Genomic DNA, 17,771 nt, shown 5'->3' on the forward strand with positions numbered 1-17,771 from the left:
GCTCCATTTTCACCGTTACCACTATTAAGATAACCTGAATGAATATATGCCTTTATACTCCTACCACAGGCCCATTTCAGCATGGCACCACAGTCCAAAGAAACACAAAATTGTCACACTCTCCACTCCACAATGTTCTCCAACAGAGAGTCTCATTACACCTACAGTCAAAATCAATCTGAGGAATTTGTCAAAAATAAAGATTATGGGGCTTCCCTGGTGGCTCAGTGGTTGAGAGTCCGCCTGCCGATGCAGGGGACATGGGTTTGTGCCCCGGTCCGGCAAGATCCCACATGCCGCAGAGGGGCTGGACCCGTAAGCCATGGTCGCTGAGCCTGTGTGTCTGGAGCCTGTGCTCCACAACGGGAGACGCCACAACAGTGAGAGGCCCACGTACCAAAAAATAAATAAATAAAAATTAAAAATAAAGATTATGGAACCTCAAGCTGAAACTACTGAGTCAAAATCTCTGAAGGTATGGCCTAGGAAACTGATTTTTTTTTTTTTTTTTTTTTTTTTTTTTTTTTGCGGTACGCGGGCCTCTCACTGTTGTGGCCTCTCCCGTTGTGGAGCACAGGCTCCGGATGCGCAGGCTCAGCGGCCATGGCTCACGGGCCCAGCCGCTCCGCGGTATGTGGGATCTTCCCAGACCGGGGTATGAACCCGTGTCCCCTGCATCGGCAGGCGGACTCTCAACCACTGCACCACAAGGGAAGCCCAGGAAACTGATTTTTAACAGGTGTAACAACTGGACTTTTATGCACCCTAAGTTTGAGAATCAGTATGCTACTCCATACTTCTTTTGTGTCCTAGTTTGTCAATTAGATCATAAGCTATGCAAGGTACCTTATGTGTATAACGTACCTCCAGGGTCTTATAGGTATTTGATGCTCAGAAATATAGGTATTTTGGTACATCAGAGTTACATCATGGTGCATTGTATTTATGAGAAGTGTGAAATCTCAGCTGCATCTTGGCATACAGGCAGAATTTGAATAGATGGAAAAGGAGGAGAAAAAGGTAAAAGTACTGAAACTTGTGTAAATAGTATCATAATAACTACAAAGAACCAGCATCAATATATATCTTAAAGTCTCCTGAATATAATTACCATTAGAATTCTCCCCTGGGACTAAATAGTGCCAGCATTGAGTGGTAGAATCAGCCTGAAAATTCTCATTATTTTCATCAGTAGAAGCAAGAAGTTTCCATATAGCACTGACCCTAAAATATGTCTTCCTGGCTTCACCTGACATGCCTATTATTGTTTCTGTTGCCTAGATCTGAGACTATCAAGGTTAGTGTGCAAAGGGTCTTTTTCAGAGGAGGTTTGTAAGAACATCTACATTACAGCTGGAGTAAAACACAGACAACAGACATGACAACAGGGTCGACATGTGCTCTTTGTCCACACTCCACTGTAGTCTAATAAGGAAAAAAAATCCACATAGGTTGTTTGCTATGTTATCTGTTTACTAAAATTATTGGTTAAGATTCTTTCAACTAGAAGAAATAGAAAACTCAACTCTAAATAGTTTAAATAGTAGGGCAAGTCACATAATGAAGTCCCAAGTTAGGGCACCTTCAGAGTTGGTTAATTTCCATCCAGCAATGTCAGCAGAGACCACCTTCTTCTGTCTTTCTGTTCTGCTTTCCTCGGTTTATTGACTTTGCCCTTAGATACTAGCATCCCCAGTATTCACAAGATGGCTGTCATAGTTCAAGTTGACACTTCTAGACACTATAAAGTCCAAAGAAAGAAGATGCCTCGCTGCAACTCTTTTTTTTCTTTTTTGGCCCTGCTGTGTGGCTTGTGGGATCTTAGTTCCCTGACCAGGAATTGAACCTGGGCCCTGGGCAGTGAGAGTGCAGAGTCCTAACCACTGGACAGCTAGGGAATTCCCCGATGTATCTCTATTTATAACTGAAAAACTTTCCCCAGAATCTCCCCAGCAGACTCTCCATTACATCTTTCTTTTTTTTTTTAACATCTTTATTGGAGTATAATTGCTTTACAATGGTGTGTTGGTTTCTGCTTTATAACAAAGTGAATCAGCTATACACATAGATATATCCCCATATGTCTTCCCTCTTGCGTCTCCCTCCCTGACACCCTCCCTATCCCACCCCTCTAGATGGTCACAATGTACCGAGCTGATCTCCCTGTGCTATGCGGCTGCTTCCCACGAGCTATCGGTTTTACATTTGGTAGTGTGTATATGTACATGCCACTCTCTCACTTCGTCCCAGCTTACCCTTCCCCCTCCCCATGTCCTCAAGTCCATTCCCTGGTAGGTCTATGTCTTTATTCCCGTCCTGCCCCTAGGTTCTTCACGACCATTTTTTTGGTTTTTTTTAAATTCCATATATATGTGTTAGCATACGGTATTTGTTTTTCTCTTTCTGACTTACTTCACTCTGTATGACAGACTCTATCTAGGTCCATCCACCTTACTACAAATAACTCAATTTCATTTCTTTTTATAGCTGAGTAATATTCCATTGTATATATGTGCCACATCTTCTTTAACCATTCATCTGTTGATGGACACTTAGGTTGCCTCCATGTCCTGGCTATTGTAAATAGAGCTGCAATGAACATTGTGGTACATGACTCTTTTTGAATTATGGTTTTCTATGGGTATATGCCCAGTAGTGGGATTGTTGGGTTGTATGGTAGTTCTATTTTTAGTTTTTTAAGGAACCTCCATACTGTTCTCCATAGTGGCTGTATCAATTTACATTCCCACCAACAGGGCAAGAGGGTTCCCTTTTCTCCACACCCTCTCCAGCATTTATTGTTTGTAGATTTTTTTTTTTTTTTTCGGTACGCGGGCCTCTTGCTGTTGTGGCCTCTCCCGTTGCGGAGCACAGCCTCCGGACGCGCAGGCCCAGCGGCCATGGCTCACGGACCTAGCCGCTCCGCGGCATGTGGGATCTTCCCGCACCCCGCACCGGGGCACGAACCCGCGTCCCCTGCATCAGCAGGCAGACTCTCAACCACTGCGCCACCAGGGAAGCCCTGTTTGTAGATGTTTTGATGATGGCCATTCTGACTGGTGTGAGATGATATCTCATTGTAGTTTTGATTTGCATTTCTCTAATGATTAATGGTGTTGAGCACTCTTTCATGAGTTTGTTGGCAATCTGTATATCTTCTTTGCCCATTACATCTTACTGGCAAGAATTTCTTCATATAGCCATCCTATATCTGTCACTGGCATGAGAAATAGGATTTCTATGATAAATACAAAAGTGTATTGCTATGTGGAGGGAGATGGGTTATTACAAAAAAATTACAGTTTTGTAATAAGGAAGAAAAGATGGAAAATGACATTTGGTAGTCCACCACCAATGTACACTACACTAACACACCAGTTCAGTTTCAAGTATGTTCTGCCTTGATACATTCATTTATTCATTCTACAATACTTTTACCTACTTTATATCAAGAACTGTGCTTTCTTACTGGAAAGACAAAGCAGAAAAAGATTTGGTTCCTGCTCTTGAATTTATATCAATCACCTGGTGAGACACATATGTAAAAATTTAAGCTAGAATGAAGTAATAGAGTTGCAGGTACATTAAAATTCTATTTTACTTACAAGATCTGACAAGAAGAGTATATTATTGTCTATAGACTTCAGCGATCATATGTATATTTCATATTTCATCTAGCACTTTGATACTTAATACAATATAGGTGAATCTTAATTTCCTCCTCAAAGAGGAACAGGATTCAACTGCTAATTTGATGAGTTTTCTGTTTGCATTTTATTATAGCGAGAGCCCAAGAGAAGAACCACTGTTGATGATAAGTAGTTTTACTATACTATACTATACCAGACTGGAGCTCAGGGCACGAGTCTGAGCTGGAAATAGAAATTTTGGAGTCATCGGCTTACAGATGGCAGTTGTAGCCATGAAGATGAATGTAATCACTTAAGTAGGTGTAGGCTGAAAGGCCAGGACAGAACTCAATGGAACAGCAATAGTTAAAGTAAGGGACGGGGACTTCCCTGGTGGCGCAGTGGTTAAGAATCCACCTGCCAATGCAGGGGACACGGGTTCGATCCCTGGTCCGGGAAGATCCCACATGCCATGGAGCAGCTAAGCCCGTGTGCCACAACGACTGAGCCTGCGCTCTAGAGCCCAGGAGCCGCAACTACTGAGCCCGCATGCCACAACTACTGAAGCCCGCGTGCCTAGAGCTGGTGCTCCGCAGCAAGAGAAGCCACCGCGATGAGAAGCCCGCACACCGCAGCGAAGAGTAGCCCCCACTCACCGCAACTAGAGAAAGCCCGCACGCAGCAACAAAGACCCAATGCAGATATAAATAAATAAGTAAATAAATAAATAAATAAATTTTAAGTAAGGCAGGGACTTCCCAGGTGGTCCAGTGCCTAAGACTCCACGCTCTCAATGCAGGGGGTTGGGGTTCAATCCCTGGTCGGGGAAACAGATCCCTCATACCGTGACAAAGATCCCACACGCGGCAAGGAAGATCCCGCGTGCCGCAACTAAGACCCGGTGCAACCAAATAAATAAATAAATATTTTTAAAAATAATAAAGCCTGGCAGGGAAAGTAATCTGTGAAGAATTATCAAAAAGTTAGGAGAGAAAAAAAAAAGTTAGGAGAGAAACCAGGAGAAAGTGATGGCCAGAAAGAAGGGAAGAGAAAGTTTCAAAAGGAAAGGTATGGTCAGTAGGGCCAAATGTATTCAGAGCAGTTAGGTAAGTTGTGGACTGAAAATCATTCATTGAATCTGTTCTCAAAAGGTGAGTGACTGCAAATGGGCACAGGGCTCTTTTCAAGGCAATAGAAATGTTTTCAGATTTGATTGTGGTGATGATTGTACAATGTTGTAAATTTAATAAAAATCACTGAATTATAATTAAGCCACTTAAAATGAGTGACTTTATCATATGTAAATTATATTTCAATAAAGTTTTCCTTTTTTAAAATGTCACTGTCCTGAGTCAAAGAAGTTTCAATGGAGAGAGGAGGAGAGAAGCCACACTTGGGTTTAAGAGGAAATGGGAGACTAAGAAATGGAGGGAAAAAAAAGAAATGGAGGCAAGAAGTGAAGACTCTTTCATCTAAGGAATTTTGTTCTGAAGAGAAGAAAGAAAAAAGAAGGTAGCAAATAAAGAAGTGGGGCATACAAGGTCAAGAAAGGCAGGAAGATAGTGAATTTAGTTTTACACATATTTCATTGAAGTAAGAATCCAATAGCTAGAGGTAGATAATTATTATTTATTGTTTTAGAAGTAGCAATTGCCATGCAAGTTTCCACAGTAGGTGGACATAGGACTGAAGCTGGAAAGGGAACAATACACCTCCGATACAAGTCCCTTCTCTGGTCTCCAGGCAAAGTCCTTTTCCCATAATTACTGAGCTCAGAGAAGATCTGTAGTGCTTATTCATCTCTATCGGCTTCTAAGCATATAAACATCAACTGATCCTTTAGTATACTATATAGTGAAGAAAATCTCTCCACTCTCTGCATTCCAGTTCTTCATTATCAGGAAGTTTTTCCTTGTATTTAACTTGGATCTCTCTTTTAAAAATTGAGTGCTTTAAAACTCTTCATTTAAGAAAAATGTTGCATGCAGTTGTGCTTTCTGTTGTTAGTGTTTACAAGATCACCAGATATCCTAAAAAAATATTGGGTCACATCTCCAACCTCTCTAGCCTTGGTTTCTCCATCAGAATTAAATTAAATGATGTCTGTAAAGCATGTAGCATAGTGCCTGCACAGAGAAAGAACTCAATAAATAGTTATCATTTGGAGGGAAAGATGCAAAAAAAATGTTTATATAGAGATGTTACTCTTTTCCCCTTGGGATAACATCCCTTTTGTATTATTTGATAGAAAACTTAACATTAGTATCTGAACTATTAACCCATTTTACTTACAAACTCATAAACTAGAGAATGAAATTACTCACATTGCAAAACAATTCATCCATTGCAAAGGGGTCATAGGCTTCCTTTAAGTACCATCTTCTTAAGTGTTTGTTTAGAGTCATTAAATTCCATTAAATTCTTAACAGAAGGCAAACCCAAAAGTTCAAAGTATAACAAACTACTACTGATTAAATATCAATCACAAATTAAGATAAAGCAAGCTTGAAATTATAATGAAAAAAGAGCATTTAAGTGTCTAGCTTTCTAATTTTTCACTTTGCTGTATAGACAGTTAAAATATTGAACAGTCCTGTTCAATACCAGGTATTTATGCTTTGGTAGTAATGAACAGGCAAAAGTCATGCTAATTCCAAGACAGAGCTTTACTACAGGGGAAGGACTCTGTTCTTCCAAATACAAATACCTGAAAGGGACCAATACTCAACATTCAAAGAAACAAACTACAGAGAGACTGACAGGCAGCTCTATATAGTAACATTATTATACATGTAGTTTTCGTTTGTTTACATGTAATTTCAGTGTTCTGCCTTATATCTTCCAATATTATAAATTCTTTGAGGACACACATTTTACCTTCGGTTTGACCTACAAAACCTAGCCCAGTGTTTTACTCTAGGGGTGTTCAATAAAAACATATTAAGTTGAAATAATGAATGCATAATATTGGTGTATTAATTAGATTGGGTTGCCAGATAAAATACTGGATACCAAATTAAATTAGAATTTTAAATTCTATATTCAAATTTAACTGGGCATCCTTATTTTTGTTTGCTAAATCTTGCAACTCTAATTATGAGTAACCTCTAGTAAGAAATCAGATCTTGCAGCCCCACAGACTGGCTAAGGGTTTCTTTCTTTAGCAGTGAGACTGCCCTAATCCAAAGTTTAGAACCAAGCAATCTCACATGCTCAACAGAGAGACTGAACTAGAAAACACATACTATGATTTTCTGATTTTTATAGAGGATAGAGTAAAATACTCACTATAATTCCTAGTTGCAGAAAATTTGGGAAGGAGCAAAGGAGATTATTATGCCTTTTATATGTTCTTGAGAAGAGATATGCTCTGCAGGTACAAAAATCATATTTAGATACACTTTTCTTTCAGGTCTGTTTATTTATTTATTTATTTATTTATTTTTGCCGTACGTGGGCCTCTCACTGTTGTGGCCTCTCCCGTTGCGGAGCGCAGGCTCCGGACGCGCAGGCTCAGCGGCCATGGCTCATGGGCCCAGCCGCTCCGCGGCATGTGGGATCTTCCCAGACCAGGGCACGAACCCGTGTCCCCTGCATTGGCAGGCGGACTCTCAACCATTGCGCCACCAGGGAAGCCCAGGTCTGTTTATTTTTAAAGGCAATTCTGGTAGAAGATTGGCTCAAGGGGTGGGAAGGTTTGTGGAAAGGTTTGAAAGAGAGAACATTATAATTGGCAATTTCTGGGACTTCCCTGGTGGTCAAGTGGGTAAGACTCCATGCTCCCAATACAGGGGACCTGGGTTCGATCCCTTGTCGGGAAAATAGATCCCACATGCATGCCGCAATTAAGTGTCCTCATGCTGCAACCAAAGAAGCCCGCAGGCCAGAACTAATAGCCTGTATGCCACAACTAAAGATCCTGCATGCTGCAAGGAAGATCCCGCGTGTTGCAGCTAAGACATGGTGCAGCCAAAATAAATAAATAAATATATATATATATATATATATATTTTTTTTTTGCGGTTCGTGGGCCTCTCAGTGTTGTGGCCTCTCCCGTTGCGGAGCACAGGCTCCGGACGCGCAGGCTCAGTGGCCAAGGCCCACGGGCCCAGCCGCTCCGCGGCATGTGGGATCTTCCCGGACCAGGGCACGAACCCATGTCCCTTGCATCGGCAAGCGTACTCTCAACCACTGCACCACCAGGGAAGCCCAATAAAATGTTTTTAATTGGCAATTTCTTCACTTATAGAATTGACTGCTTAGTGAATGCAGCTTCTGTTTTGGACAGATTCTTTTTTTTTAATTTGCAAAGTAAAAACTTCCATATTTTTTTTAAAGCACAACATAATATGGGCAGACGGAATTGGACCCTCTGGCTTTGGTGTGGTCATGTTTCTCCAGTATTATCTCAATGAGCAGGGAGACCAGATCTATTCGCTGAAGAAGCTTGACCCTATGAGACAACAGACCTGCATGGCCCATCCTGCTCAGTTCTCCCAGGCGACAAATACCCTTGACACCATATTACCATCAAGGCATGCTTTAAGGTGCTCATGACCCAGCAATTGCACCCCGTCCTCTGAGGATCTCTTAAAATTTCAGGTCTCTTCTGCTGTCTGCTCGCCCTCAAGAGACTTTCTGAAACCAAGCTCTTCAATCTGTGAGCCTTGAAGCTTTCCTACGACCCTTGCTCTTTGGAATCCAGTCTCATGATTGCCTTGGATCATGCTTGTTGTGAGGCAATCATGTTGTGAGGCAATCATGTTCCGTTTAAAGGGAAGACGTTTGAATCTTCTTATACTTTGAATCACTGCCAGGTTATTAAAATGATTTGAAGAAAAAAAGAACATAATATGACCCCACCAACATTACCACCTACTCCAATTAGCACAGGGTCTAAAAATCACTCCTATCCTTGTGATTTCTAATTGCTCTCTATCCCAAACCTTATAGTCTTGAAGGAAAAAAATATGCTACTTAAAGATATCCAGAAATGAATGTGATGGGGAAGCATTGGCACTACATATACGCCACATTTCATCTTGACTTGGACACATGCTGGAAGGACTAGCCTCGTTCAAGCCTCAATAGAAAGCACCATGTAAATCTCAGAGAAAGAGAAATTCATAATATTTACTTTACAAATTAATGAACAAAATAAGAATAAAGATGGTAACAGACCTAAAGTTCTCTGTAGATATTTGTTGAATAAAATGATTTTAAACTTCAGACATATGTGCCCAATTTTTTTTAAAGTCAAATTTTGCAAGGGCATTTCTATTAATGTACACTGGTAGAAAAAAAATTTAAGTGAAATTGACATTTTGGCTCTTAGCCTGAACAGGGAGCCCTTCATGTAACTCAGCCAGTAAAGATTTAGATTTCTAAAATCTTGGTATGCCAGGCCATGAATTACAGACCCGTTCTATAAACTTTATGTCCTGAAGTAAGCCAGGGTCCTGCTTGTTGATCCTGCTTATTTATGTTAAATAAATAAATAAAATAAAAAATGGAAAATAACAAGTTTTTGTGAGGATGTAGAGAAATTGGAACACTTATCCATTTTTTAAAAAAAATTTTATTTATTTTTTGCCTGCATTAGGTCCTTGTTGCTGTGTGCAGGCTTTCTCTAGTTGCAGCGAGTGGGAGCCAATCTTCGTTGTGGTAAGCGGGTTTCTCGTTGCGGTGGCTTCTCTTGTTGCAGAGCAGGGCTCTAGGTGCTCGGGCTTCAGTAGTTGTGGCACGCGGGCTCACTACTTGTGGCGCAGGGGCTTAGTTGCTCAGAAGCATGTGGGATCTTCCTGGACCAGGGATTGAACTCATGCCCATGCATTGGCAGGCGGATTCTTAACCACCGCACCACCATGGAAGTCCCCCATTATCTGTTTTTGATGGGAGTGTAAAATGGTACAGCTGCTGTGGAAAACAGTATGACAGGTTAAAAGTTAAAACAAAAAGTTAAAACATAGAATTACCATATGACCCAACAACCCTACTCCTAAGTATATACTCAAAAGAATTGAAAACAGGGAATCAAACAAAATACTTGTACGGGAGTTTTCATAGCAGCATTATTTGCAATAGCCAAAAGGTAGAAACAACCCAAGTGTCCATCAGCTAGCTAATAAATGCAAAAACAAATTGTGATATAACCATACAATGGAATTTTATTCAGCCATAAAATGGAATGAAGTACTGATACATGCTACAATATGGATGAAACTTGAAAACATTATACTGAGGAAGTAAGTCAGACATAAAAGGACAAATATTGCATGATTCCACTTATGTGAATTATCTAGTAAAGGCAAATTCAAAGAGACTACCAGGGGCTGGTGAAATGGGGTAATGGGGAGTTATTACCAAATGGTAGAGTTTCTATTTTAGGTGATAAAAAATTTTGGAAACAGATAATGGTGACAGTTGCACTACACTCTGAATGTAATTAATGCCACTTAAAAATGATTAAGAAGGATTTGCAACAACATGGCTGGAGCTAGAGGGTATTATGCTTAGTGAAATAAATCAAATACTGTGTTTTCACTTATATGTGGAAACTAAAACATAAGCAAATGAATATAACAAGAAACAGAAACAGACACAGATATAGAGAACAAACTAGTGGTCACCGTTGTGGAGAGGGGTGGGGGAGGGACAAGATAGGTTAAGGGGATTAAGAGACACGAAGTAGAAGATATAAAATGAATAAGATACAAGCATCTAATGTAGAGCCAATGTTATAACTTTAAACGGAGAATAATCTATAAAAATATAGAATTACTACATTGTAAACCTGAAACCAATATAACCCTGTAAATCAACTACAGTAAAATAAAAAAATAAAAATGATTAAAATGGAAGTGTTCCGTACATACGTTTCAGCGTGCGCGCGCACGTGCACACACGCACACACAAACAAAAACCTGGGCCTAAGACTTGATCTGGAGTAGGGTGGCTCTAAATTCCAGAACAGTCCACATATATGACTGTTGGGCCAATGGTAATTAATAGTATCACCTTAGGCTTTCAAATCTGTGCCAGTTTTAACAATAAATTATATGGTCACCCTACCTCTAAGGATCTGATTTTAAGTGGTTCTGAGATCCTAACCACAGGGCATTAGGACCTTGGAAAGGTTTTGTGATGACATCTCCTTTTGAAAACTAAAACCCGCCGGCCTCCTGGGAACTGGAGGCAGTGAAGGAAACCTCTGCACTTCACACGAACGCCCTGCTACCAACTGGCAAACAGCCCTTTCCTCTGGGTCCTGATAACCCGAGACTAAAGAGAAACACTGGGAGGATAAAAGCGGAGGCCAAAGAGCGAAGTGCTCCCCCAGCCCGTCTCGGTCCCTCCACACTCAGTATGGCTGCTCCTGTCGGAAGTGGGGGAGGGATGCACCACCTCTCGTACGCCCCAGAGGGGCGGGCACTAGGAGCCAAATGAGCTTCAGCGGACCAATGGGGAAAGGCAAGGGGCGGGAACTCGCCAGGGGCGTGGGCCAGCGGGCAGCCGGCGCGTCCTGGGTGAGACGGGCCTTGCTCGCATATTGTGGTTGCCACGTTATTCCCAGTTCTTGTGGCTGGATTTTGCCCTGTCGCGAGCTACCGTCAGCGCTTCCGGGTTGAACTCGAACTGAGCTGATCAGCCCTCACCCTATCCAGTGCTTGTCCCTCCCCTTCAAAGCCAGCCCTTGTCAGTGCCCAGCTGGCCCCTCCCTCGTCTTTGAGATGACTCATCTCTGTATCCCAACAATAAATTGGCGGCGCCAGGTGTGGCCTAACACATTTGAACTTAAAACATTTTTTTTCTGATTATAAAAATATATGCATAATTTAGGAAATTTGGGAAAGCATAATGAAAAGAAAAATGCTGATATCCCACCGGCCAGAAATAATCATGACTGATTTTTGTCATTCTTCCTTTTTTTTTTCTGTGTATCTATTTTAACACAATTGGGGTAATGCTATATAAAGTCATGTATTCTTTGTTACAAAGTAAGTATTTTTCTGCGTCATTTTAATTGAATATATAGTATAAAGTATTCCATGGATGAACGTGCCATAATTTTTGTATTTCTCCAATGGGCAATTAAATACTTGGAGTTTTAAGTGAATAGCAGGTTAGGGGTGGGGCAGGTAGAGAAGGAGAGACAGCTAAGAACTGGCTACTCCACAACTTGATCTTCCCTTTGTAAAGTTGTTCCACAAGAATTACAAGATTTTAGAGCCTTTAGACACTTTACAGTCTTAGGATTCTAGAGTATTACACTCTTGAGAAACTCAGAATCATAATATCTTGGGGTGGTAAGGATCTCTGAAGAAATAAAACCAAACTTTCACCAAACGTAGGAGTATCTAATAATCAGAGCCTTCTCAAAAGTTGGGTCTTTTCGGACTTCCCTGGTGGCGCAGTGGTTAAGAATCCGCCTGCCAATGCAGGGAACACGGATTCGATCCCTGGTCCGGGAAGATCCCACATGTTGCAGAGCAACCAAACCCCTGCGCCACAACTACTGAGCCTGTGCTCTAGAACCTGCGAGCCACAACTACTGAAGTCCTCATGTCTAGAGCCCGGGCTCCACAACAAGAGAAGCCACTGCAATGAGAAGCCCTTGTACTGCATCGAAGAGTAGCCCCCACTCGCCACAACTAGAGAAAGCCTGCATGCAGCAACGAAGACCCAATGCAGCCAAATAAATAAACACATACATTAAAAAAAAAAAAAAGTTGGGTCCTTTACATTTAAGATGTCACCTCTTACTAGATGTACTCAATCTTTCTCCTGTGTTAAAATGGCTGTAACAACTCTTCACAGCCTGGTCAAGAAATATGTTAGGTGTTCCAGCCCCAACTTCTGGTAGGAGCTTTCCTAGTTATCTAAATGTTGTCTTGCCCTACAGTTTCTAATTAGGCAGATAAGCAGGATAGAGAAGGGGGAGTTTTCCATGATTTTATTCACTTATTTATTTACTTGACAGGAGAGAAATAAGTTTTGATCTCTTTTGTTCCCTCCCATGGGACTTTCCATGGGAGTAAAGGGACTGACTGCTCAGGGGGCCTGTAATAATGATAAATTGGCCTGAATGTGGGTCTCCAAGTAACAATGATCAAATGAGATAATGTTGAGATGTAGAGGCTGGATGAAAAGAGCATTGGGCTAGGAGGCTAAAACCTGAGTCCACTTTCTAGCTGTGTGATGTTGAGCAAGTCACTTCAATCCTCTGAGTCTTAATTTCCTCATCTTGTGATGAGGATGTAAGTCCCTCTTTACTTTCTTTATAAGATTGTGGTGAAGAATATTTGAGAAAATGTCTGTGAAGGTGTTTCAGGAAAAAGAAAGCACTGTGTTGCTGTTATTATTAGATGGCATAAACATTTTTTAAAGAAAGTTTTGAAACTTTTGAAGAATCATAATCCGGAAAAATTGGGGGAGAAGATATGGCAAAGGTCAAGTGGCATAGTAACTCCCCTAGGCCTATATGACTGTGCATGTAGGGGAGTCCTTCATGAGGTCAGTGACCACTTCTTACATCATGACAGTATTATCAACAAAGGGTGACTTCTGTTTTACTCAGAAGAATTTACCTCTTTGGCTTGGAAGGAACAGGGTTACCTCAAGTGATTTAGGGTAGAGATTTGTTGAGCATTTCATGGTAGGGATACACTTGCTGGAGGACCCTGAAATGCTGAGCAGTCCAGTCTCAGGAAGAGTTGGAATTCAGGAAGAGAGGGTGGTTCTAGATTTGAGAAGGGGCTAGGGCCCACAATAGAGTTGGAAGGTCCTCTTAGCCAGACTTGAAGAATAATCTGTTCACTTGGATTGAGTTTTAGTTTCCTCATCTATAAAGTGGAAAGAATAACGAACTGCCTATGTATGGCAGAATAATGGAATCCAAGACCATTAGAGATGGAGGGCCTTCAGAATTGTATATACATATAATGGATTAAAAGGGAGCTGTTCTAATTAAAGAAGAAGGCAGGAGTTTTGGAGGGTAGCCCTATTTACTTGGCCTTTCCCTTGATCTTAGAGCTTCTAGGGTATCATCCTTATTGTACAGTTTTGGATATTGAAGTCTGGAGAGAAGTGACTTGCTCGGGGTCGCATAATGGTAGTGCTGGGACTTGAAAACAGGTTTCTTGAACCCCAGCATGATTTTCTTTCCCTGAATATAAGCTGCTTCCTAAAACATGATAAGAGTATGTATAAAAGGCTGAGATTGACAGGAATAAAAGTATTAAGACTCCATGGGCTTCCCTGGTGGCACAGTGATTGAGAGTCCGCCTGCCGATGCAGGGGACGCGGGTTCATGCCCCGGTCCAGGAAGATCCCACATGCCGCGAAGCGGCTGGGCCCGTGAGCCATGGCCGCTGAGCCTGCGCTCCGCCATGGGAGAGGCCACAACAGTGAGAGGCCCACGTACCGCAAAAAAAAAAAAAAAAAAAAAAAAGTATTAAGACTCCAAAGGATAAATGGGTAACCAGCAATTCACAAAGGAAATAAAATTGTATAACAAACCATGGGAAAGTTTCAATCATACTAACAACAGAAAATGAAAACTATGCAATTTATACTCTATCAAATTTGAAAAGATTTTTGATATGAAATTTTTTACTTAACAAAATTTGGAAAGTTTTCAAATATATTAATATTCAGTGTTTCTGGAGGTGTGGTAAAACAGGAAATACAGAGAAATAAAGTGATAGCAATTTGACAAACTATATCAAAAGCCTCAAAATGAATCTATCTGGAAGTAATTCTGCTTCTCATGATAGCTATCATTAGGAAATAATTTTAACATGAAAATTTAGTATAATCTATAATATAGTAGACAATTTAGGATCCAATGATACATTTTTGTAATAGAATATTATTCAGCTACAATATGATATTTGCAATGAGTTCTTTTAGTAAATTAGGGTATAGATTATGTTATAATATACTGGAAACAAAACTACCTTGGATGCAGACCATATTAAAATTATTTTTAAAATACATGGATAAAAGAGAAATATAATGAAATGTTACCATACTGGCTGTCTTTGGGTAGTGTTGATTTTGTTTGTTTTTTAAAATAAATTTATTTATTTTATTTATATTTATTTTTGGCTACGTTGGGTCTTCGTTGCTGTGCGCGGGCTTTCTCTAGTTGCGGCGAGCGGGGGCTACTCTTCATTGCAGCGCGCGGGCTTCTCATTGCAGCAGCTTCTCTTGCTGCGGAGCACAGGCTCTAGGAGTGTGGGCTCCAGTAGCTGTGGCTTGCGGGCTCTAGAGCATAGGCTCAGTAGTTGTGGCGCACGGGCTTAGTTGCTCTGCGGCATGTGGGATCTTCCTGGACCAGGGCTTGCACCCATGTCCCTTGCATTGGCAGGCGGATTCTTAACCACTGCGCCACCAGGGAAGCCCTATTTGTTTATAATTTTCTATCTTCTCCAAATATTTTGCAGTAAGTATGCCCTCCCCCCCATTTTTAAGAAACAGTCCTCAGAGACTCAAATAGGAGTAGCATATCATGAGAACTATTTATATTTTGATTAGGAAACTTGGGGGCAAAGATGTTAGTATACATCAGCAAGCCCAGTGTTTGTCCACAGATATTTTCTGGTGCCTCCAATATGTACGTGCAATAAAGATGCTGAGAGAAACACAATGCTGAATCACACAGGGATTCTAAAATCAAAGAGCATCATCTGGGGGTCAGACAAACACATCTGTAAAGAACTATAATACAAGTGGTAAAGTCCAAAAGGGAGGTATAGGAAAATAGGTTGAACAGAGTTATCAGTGTAATAGAAGCAATGGGTATATGAATAGGAGTGGTTGGAATGGTAAATTGGAGATAGATTGTGAGAGTTATGAATTCCAAGGAAAGGAGTATGTTGTTAAATTGGAAGGCTATAAGTAGCTATTGAAGGTTTTGGTTTGTTTTTTAATGTTGTTTTTTAAATCATGATCTCCATGATATATACTTCAGGAAGGCAACTTTTGGAAATAAACTGGAGTGGGGATGAGACTGAAGGCTGTAGATCAATTAGAAGCCAGCACAATAGTTCAGGTGAGAGACAGTGAAAGTGGATCTTGGGAAGTAGATGTGGAGGTAAAGAGGAGGAGGCATTCAAATAAAGTCAGATAACTGGAGGATAGGTTAATTGGAGATGAAGGTTAGAAGCTCCTATCTCAGTAGGTCAAGAAAGTATTCCCATCTTCTGAGGAATTTATTTCAAAATCAGCCTCCACATCATGATTTTGTAAAATCTGCACTTGTGTCTCCTATGCCAAGCTGCCAGGGAGGAAAATTACACTAGCAACTCTGAGTAGGTTGCTAGAGTGAAATTACAGCTTTTCTGTTTCTGTTTTTTAGTACACACGTGATATCTGGGGCTTGAGCAGCAGCAGCACAAAGGATTCTTCCTAGTCCGTAAGAAGAGTTTTTCATATGTCGAGTAATGGTGTACATTAAAAAGGTGGTTTAGTGCAGGCCAACCTGAAAGGGATGGGAGGAGGAGGGAGAGGATGGCCTCTCAGGTATCCAAGTACCCCAGTATCCCTATGCTGGAGAACCTTCGTGCTGCAGGTACTCTCCCGGTATCCCTGTGCTGGAGCCCAGGCTGGACCAACCTGAACACAGGTTCTGGGCTTCTAGAAAGATTCTCAACTGAGTTGAACATGTAGCTGCTTGGTGAGAGGTTCTTTGCACCCTCCCCCCCTCTTCTTATGGGCTTCTAAGATCTCATTAACCACTTGAGCTTCCCTCTTGCAGCCTCTTCCATCATCCTTTCTCCCTCTTTCTGGAGTTAGGTAATCCCCACTCACTTGGCCCAGCCCTGCACAAGCAGAAAACTCCTGGTAAAGTACAGGCTGGGGAGTCAGCACCATTTCTTTCTGGCTTTTTTTAGGTAGCCAGCTCTCTTCCGTCTCTGGCCTTCTTCTTTTTTTTTTTTTTCCCTTTCAAGTATGATTTTCTTTGTACCAAAACTATACCAAAAAATAGAAGCAGAAGAGTCCTACTTGAAGCTAAAATAGTTTTCAGTTGGAGGTAGCTTAATGCATATATTTTCACTTAAGCCAAAAATTAGAGCTATTTGACACCCTTGGGAAACTTTTTATAATAGGTACCACAGAATTATTACTTTAAAGGAAGTTTAACCTGAGATCAAACATATTCTTTTAAAGGGTCTCCCTTTATTCTCTCTTGTTCCCTAAAGCTTTCTCAGATGTGGTTGTGCTGTGGGCTGGAACAGATATTTTTAAAAGCTTTTAAAGACAACTGGCTTGTAAAAATAAAGCCAGAAAGGCAAAAGTTTCTCCATGCTTTTGTGTGTGTGTGTGTGTGGTGCAAGATCTGGAAAAAAAATCTAAAATTCATAATTATATCTAGGAACCTATAAATATTCACTCATTCATTATTCCTTTTACCATTTTAGGAACCTCATTGTGTTTTACAAACTGTGCCAAATGCTGGGGTTACAAAGAAAAATGAAGAATATTCCTTTAAGAATGCGCTACACAGGACTAAGTATAACATTAAGTGGACAAAGATTGGGAGACATGGGCTTCCCTGGTGGCGCAGTGATTGAGAGTCCGCCTGCCGATGCAGGGGACACGGGTTCGCGCCCCGGTCCGGGAAAATCCCGCATGCTGCGGAGCAGCTGGGCCCGTGAGCCATGGCCGCTGAGCCTGCGCGTCTGGAGCCTGTGCTCCACAACGGAGAGGCCACAGCAGTGAGAGGCCCGCATACCGCAAAAAAAAAAAAAAAAAAAAAACAAGATTGGGAGATATCTGTCTTCAGGGGGAGGAGAAATTTACAAAGCTGAAGAAGTTGGTGCTTCAGTGCATTTAGCCTCCATTCTTATCTGGGAAAAGACTGACCTCATTGTTAGTTCCTCAGTTAAGTTGCTTGGGGCCCAAATTCATGTGTGTTGTGTAAATGCCAATTCACCAAGTGTTGGTTTGAGATTTAGGATTGGCAATGGAAGAATCTCAGAGCCTCCAGTTTGCTTTTTGCTGTTGTTGACCGTAAGAATGGACTTCCAGAGCTAATAAAATCTATTGTCATTACCCTGTTTTTCTCATGTACAAGGTGTTTAAGCTTAGGCAAGCCACCTATCTTCTTCCCTTAGTTTTGTCATCTACAAAGTGAGA

At 41.2% G+C, this 17,771-nt stretch overlaps 1 protein-coding gene and 1 pseudogene across 1 annotated transcript in view; both read left to right on the top strand.

Annotated features, from left to right (window-relative positions):
- Positions 1-8,009: 8,009 nt before the first annotated feature.
- Positions 8,010-8,212, top strand: LOC137231318 (H/ACA ribonucleoprotein complex subunit 3 pseudogene; annotated as a pseudogene).
- A 2,877-nt stretch (positions 8,213-11,089) lies between these two features.
- The window catches only part of MRPL48 (mitochondrial ribosomal protein L48), a 62,672-nt gene continuing 55,990 nt past the window's right edge, over positions 11,090-17,771 (top strand). The window contains exon 1 of the mRNA XM_067751682.1: positions 11,090-11,155. Coding sequence (XP_067607783.1) covers positions 11,090-11,155 — 66 coding nt within the window. The remainder of the gene's footprint in view (positions 11,156-17,771) is intronic.

Source organism: Pseudorca crassidens, chromosome 9, assembly GCF_039906515.1.
Source record: "Pseudorca crassidens isolate mPseCra1 chromosome 9, mPseCra1.hap1, whole genome shotgun sequence".
NCBI classification, from domain to species: domain Eukaryota; kingdom Metazoa; phylum Chordata; class Mammalia; order Artiodactyla; family Delphinidae; genus Pseudorca; species Pseudorca crassidens.